At 47.3% G+C, this 5,619-nt stretch overlaps 1 protein-coding gene across 2 annotated transcripts; it reads right to left on the minus strand.

Moving 5' to 3' along the window:
• Nucleotides 1–1,686: 1,686 nt before the first annotated feature.
• On the minus strand, nt 1,687–4,802 carry LOC119331001 (IRK-interacting protein-like). 2 transcript variants are annotated; one of them, XM_037604158.1, is made up of 2 exons: nt 4,442–4,802; nt 1,687–3,403 (listed from the first exon to the last, which is right to left on the minus strand). In XM_037604158.1, the coding sequence occupies exons 1-2, from the start codon at nt 4,718–4,720 to the stop codon at nt 1,889–1,891; spliced, it is 1,794 nt and encodes a 597-aa protein (XP_037460055.1). In that variant the 5' UTR covers nt 4,721–4,802; the 3' UTR covers nt 1,687–1,888. The 2 variants fall into 2 exon arrangements, with proteins under 2 accessions (XP_037460055.1, XP_037460056.1); XM_037604159.1 differs by lacking the exon at nt 4,442–4,802 and adding an exon at nt 3,912–4,408.
• Nucleotides 4,803–5,619: the final 817 nt, after the last annotated feature.

Genomic DNA, 5,619 nt, shown 5'->3' on the forward strand with positions numbered 1-5,619 from the left:
CGAAAGACATCACACCTCTTGTGATTACTAACTCGGTGTTCTTCTTCTTGTTCTTTTTTCGTTTCCTTTTTCTTTTTTGTTTTATTTTTTCATTTCACTTTTTTTCCTTTTTATATTTTCCTTTTCACAAATTCCTGAACTTTTTCAAAATTCATGAATATTTTCAGAAGGATGAAGTTTTATTCAAAATCGATGAACTTTTTTTTTCCATGAATACTTTTTTAAATTTGTGATTTTTTTTCAAAATCAATGAACCTTTTTTCAAGTTGTAAAGTTTTTTTCAAATTGATAATAACCTTTTCCCACCAAATGAATGAAGCTTTTATATTTTCGTAAATCTTTTTTATTTCACAATTTTTTCATAAGTATTAAAAATCTGGCCATTTTTTACCAGGCCAACTGACACAAAAAGGAAAAAAGAATCTGTGGCCGAGCAAGCGAACTGAGCGGGCGTGTAGCTGGAACCGAGCGGGGAGAGCAAAGCGCGTTGTTGGACCGCGGCCAACTCAGGCACGCGCGAGCGCCCGTTCGTTCCAGGGCTCAGCAGGCGCCGTAAGGAGCTCCCGTGCTATACCTCGTTTGTAGTAAGGTGAATGATTCGCTAGACACACGTGCCCCCTACATGTGCCGGCCGAGATCGGGAGGAGCGCCGACTCTCCAACGCATATTTGTTTTTCCTTTTTATCGCTCTTACCTATTTCTGAAATGGAAAATATTATCCATAATTTTTTCAAAATTGTTCATCATGCGTTTGGAAAACGTTCATATAATTTAAACAAAGTTGATGATAGTATTTAAATAAATATACAGGATATTTAAAAAAATGTTCACATGTGTTCAAAAAAGTTTGTCCCATTCATATTATTAATACAATGTTAAAATTGTTCACACAAATTAAAAAATTGTTTCATTCCATTCAAACAAATATACATTATATTTTAAAAGATGTTCACGTGTTTAGAAAAAAATTCCATGACCTTTTAAAAATGTTATACAATGTGAAAAGTGTTGGCATAATTCAAAAAAATGTATGTGATACTTTTAAGAAATTTTTCACACGTTTTAAAAATATGTTCATGACATTGAATAAAATGTGTATACAATGAAAAAAATGTTCACGTAGTTTAGAAACATGTTTCATGTCATTAACAAAATACTCATCATGTATTTGATATAAAAAATATTCAACCCGTGTCTAAAAGTATTTTCCAAATTTTCAACCAGTATCTAGAAATATTTTTCAAAATACATGAAGATACAGTACTGGGTCGGCCCACTAAAGTCGCGCCAGATGCCGATAAAACCCATTCGGCTGCTGGGCCTTGCATCGCTGTCTGCCCCGCTGCGCTAGTTGCCGCCGTTGAGTCCTTGTCACACGACGACGCGTTCGGGGCGGCGCGGCGGCTGGTGGAGGCGTGGCGTGCCGCCGTTGGTGGGAGAAGGTGGATCGGCAGTCGGTTTGGCCGCGGGCCTGTGACGCGATCGCAGGACCTGCCTGACCCAATTTCGACTTTAGAGCCGAAGATACCTCAGTCTCCAGGTAGGCTCTCTCGAGAAGGCAGGCAAGGCCAACTCATGTGTTCTATACTCAACCGTCAAAATATACAAACTCCTAAAACATTCCCATGTTTAACATCAGCAGTTCAAATGCATGCATTTCTGTCCATCAAAAACTCGATCAAACCATGGAGGAATCAAAAACTATCGATCAATCTACCCGTTAAGGATTAGCATAAATATTTCTTACAGATGGTATCAACCGCACGCGAGTGAACCAACATCCACTCAACACGCAAATGCTACATATCACGCTACTAACAAGATATATCAGTCAAAACAAAACCACGAGGCATGATACCAGCTCAGGGCTATACTACAGGCACAGGGTCTAGCTATATCTGCAGATCACTCTGCATTTCAGCACCCGGTCCTGGACGTAGAACCCGGGCATGGCCATGATCTTCACCCGGGACGGGTTCTGCTGCGACCTCTGCCTCTCCACCTGGATCTCCTCCATGTACATCGGGTCGAAGGCCCGGTTCTCCTCGACCCGCAGCACCATCAGCGGCGGGCTGAAGGAGAATGCCAGCAGGTGGAGCAGCCAGATGCACTTGGCGGCCACGAAGAAGCACTGCAGCAGCTGCTCGGCCCACGGCCACGACCAGCTCAGCGTGGACACGATGCAGCTCATCTTCTGGTCACAGAACCGGCTGAAGTCCTTGCAGTAGTACTTGGTGCCCTTCTTCAGGACCTCGTTCCAGCTCAGGTTGCGCAGCGCCACAAACGACGCGAAGTTCTCCTGGAGGTCCTGCTTGGGGTCGAGGCACCTCGGCGACCCGTTCTTCTGGAACGTGCAGTTCTCGAAGTCCTGGTACATGGCCTGGTTCATCAGAGCTTCCAGATGATACAGTATCACTTTCGAGTGCTTGTCCGCGAGTGTCAGCTGATATGGCTGCAGGAGCAGGTTCAGCTTGTCTGCCAGCCCATTGTCGGCGTCTTCGACTTGCTGGAGCAGCACCTTGCAGAACTGTTTGATGGAGAGGCGGGCTTCTGATACTATCTGCAAGAACCCTTCCACCATTACCTCCTGACTGACGGGCAATGAATCGTCCCTGCTAACACCCACTGATCTCGCCGATCTCTTCGAGTGAGATTGCGCATTGTTTTTGGTGCTCGTTGCTTTCTTTAGAGCCTTCTTCAGTTCTGAGGAATATGCTTCCAGGCTCAGCAGCTTGCTAGTTAGTTCTCCCAGAGATGATCTCATCTCTCCAACTTCCTGAAGAGCAGCGTCCCTATGCTCATTGGCCTCAGCAAGCTCCTTCTTCAAAGACTCTAGTGAAAACACCCCCCACTCCTTGAGAAGCTGCGACATGTTCTCACATTCGGCGGTGCTCGGTGACATGTCCGATTTCGTCTTCCTCTTCGACTTGGGTAACAGCCATGAGAGCACGTTTGTCCCTTTTTGCCTTGTGCGCGAGCCGATGGAGGGGTGGTGATTCGACTGTGTCACAACACTGCTGAGGTTCTTCGGAGCATTGGCATCAGCTTCAGGGGCCCTACTGATTGTGGCAGGCTTGCAAGTGTTGCACGTGGTCGTAGCCTTCGATTCTGCTGAATCTGTTCTCCTGCTGGCCGACTTGAGGAAGCTGTCAGCAGAGAGAGCAGGATGAAGGAAGGAATGATGGTTTCTACGAGGGATTCTGTTCCGCGTATGCTCATTTGATGAAGAGAAATGGAGCTCGCTGTTGGACGAAGAGAATGTGTTGTGATTGTCGACATCTGAGAAGGCCACCTCATCTTCAGCACCTTCATGGTCTAGACCGATTCCGCTCCAGTTCTCAGATAGGCTCCGGTTGTCTTGGCGAATGTAGTTCATTCCACCCAAAGGCTCTTCACCATAAGCCTGAAAGATTTCACCAAGGAAGCAACAAGTGTCAATATTAGAAGTTGATTAAAAGTTCAAAAATATTAAAAGATGATTCGGCAAACAAAATGAATGTGGTTCAGCTCTAACCCCTCGGTGACTTTTGCTTCTTTGTTTTAGTTATTACTGTTTTGCTTTCTTTTGCAGTTAGTTCTGCTTTGTTAGCTTTGTGGCTGTTTTGGTTTTGTAAGCATTCTGACATCTCGGCGTTCTTCTTAAAATACAAAATGATGTGCATTTCTATGCGTGTCGAGAGGAAAAAAGTGATGTATATACCAACAAAGGGCAACATAATTTGGGAAAGAATGCAGACATAGTGACATACTAGAACCAAGTACATGCTAAAATGGTTTGTTATGATTGTTCAGATTACTAGTGGTTCCTTTTTTGTAACTGTACCGGAAAAACATTTATAGCCAACCAAAGAGCTTGGCGGTACGATTTAGTAAATGCATTCCACTGCGGAGAAGTTAGCTCATTCACCAACCTGTATAAGATGGCTGTTCTGGAATGTTGCAAATTAGACCAGGCAGAAGACAGTCAGGGCTCTAGACACCTATTTATGTGAAAAAGATCATTGCCTTTCGTATGCATACAAGAAAATAGCCTTGCTTGTATCTAACTTAGCCATGGTAACTGAAAAAAGCTTAGTGAGCAAACCCTGACTGACATCCACCTTGTTAATCAAGATTGAGCTTTTACCTGGCAAACTCCAATCAACATAGCATATTTGAGCACACTGTTTTTCAGCTTTTATTTCAACCAAGGACTATCGGTAAAGAAAGTTGAATTTAAAAATGGTGCGAGTGCGACCCGCACAAAGAACACGCCCACAATAAGAATAAGCAAATCCTGCAGCAACCTAACGCCACGACAGCCAGATGCAGAAGTGTGCACTTTCTTTTAGCATGGCGGACAGTGGCAAATCTAGCACCAATGGAGCTGCCGTTGGCAGACACCGCTGCTCCTTAGACCGAGAAACAGTAATAAGCGCAAAACAGGCAAGAGCGTGCTCACCGGGGTGAAGACGGGGTAGTCCTCGGCGACGGCAGCGGCCCTGGGGAACGCCGGCGACGCGGCGGGCGGCACGCTGATGACGGCGGGGCTGCGGCCAGCGCCGGCGCCGGCGCCAGCGTAGGCGGCGGCATTGGCGCCGCCGCCCTGCAGGAGCGCGGCGTGGAGCGCGCGCAGCTCCGTGGCCTTGGCGATGGCCGCCTGGATTTCCTGGCGCGTGGCCGGGAACGCGGCGGGCGGGCGGGCGGAGGACGACGGGGCCGAGGCAGCCTCCGCGGCCATGGGCGCCGCGACGGCCGAGGGCGACGGCGCGGGGAGCGGGTCAAAGGCCGCGTCTTTGGGTTTGGCTGTGCGCGGAGTTGTGGCGCTGGCCGGAGGGAGGGAGGGAATAATGGCTTGTTGTATGTTTTGTCCGTGTATGTCATGTACAGTAGTATTTTGTATCTCAACTGTGCGGTAATCATGCTTGGTGCTACGTAGTGCTCCTGCTAAATGGGTACAGGCGCCAATGCAGGACCAGCGTGGCCCTGGATTTTGAGATGTTGATAGTGCGGGCTGGACCAACGTAGCAGTGTCAACAGAATGATAAAGCACATGTGTGTGTGTGTGAGAGAGAGAGTAGCTTTACAGATGGGAGGGAGAGAGACGGTGGCGTGCCATCTACTGAAAGGAAAGGAAAAAAAAAAAGAATGTTTGAGCTGAGCTCTGTTGTTTGATTCTTTGATTCTTTCTAAGACACTCATGCTAACACAGTACCGGCATAGTTTAGCAGTTGGGCGTTGGGACGTTTGACAGTGTTTTTGCTGTATACTGTGCTGTGCACTGCGTGCGCTGTCTGTTGTTGCTGGAATGGCTAAGGTTGATGGAGGTTTTTATACGGACTAGTTGCAGTTGCGGTTTTGGCTGTTGATCGGCGAGGAAACAGAGGGCCGAGGAGCACGGGGAAAAGGCAAAGAGCACGGCCACATGGTAAGCAGCGATGGAACTGATTGATGATGACGCCTGCCCCACACTGCCGCTGCGTGCGATTAGCTTTCGGCTTTCAGCTACGTGGGCTTCCGGAATCATGGCCTCCGGTGTATGAAATGGTTTGGAGAAAAATTCGAGCCAAGTCGTCACAGAAAAGGTGAGCGAATTCCCTCCCTGCTGGAAATTCAGATCCGGGTCTCTTTAAGGTGGCG

The sequence above is a fragment of the Triticum dicoccoides genome, chromosome 7A, assembly GCF_002162155.2.
Source record: "Triticum dicoccoides isolate Atlit2015 ecotype Zavitan chromosome 7A, WEW_v2.0, whole genome shotgun sequence".
NCBI classification, from domain to species: domain Eukaryota; kingdom Viridiplantae; phylum Streptophyta; class Magnoliopsida; order Poales; family Poaceae; genus Triticum; species Triticum dicoccoides.

What these genes read in the sequence shown, in the direction of transcription:
- LOC119331001 (XM_037604158.1), bottom strand. Translation starts at nt 4,720, where the DNA reads ATGGCCGCGGAGGCTGCCTCGGCCCCGTCGTCCTCCGCCCGCCCGCCC. An exon ending in ACTACCCCGTCTTCACCCCG is followed by an intron (nt 3,404 to 4,441) that starts GTGAGCACGCTC and finishes GAAATCTTTCAG; the next exon opens with GCTTATGGTGAAGAGCCTTT.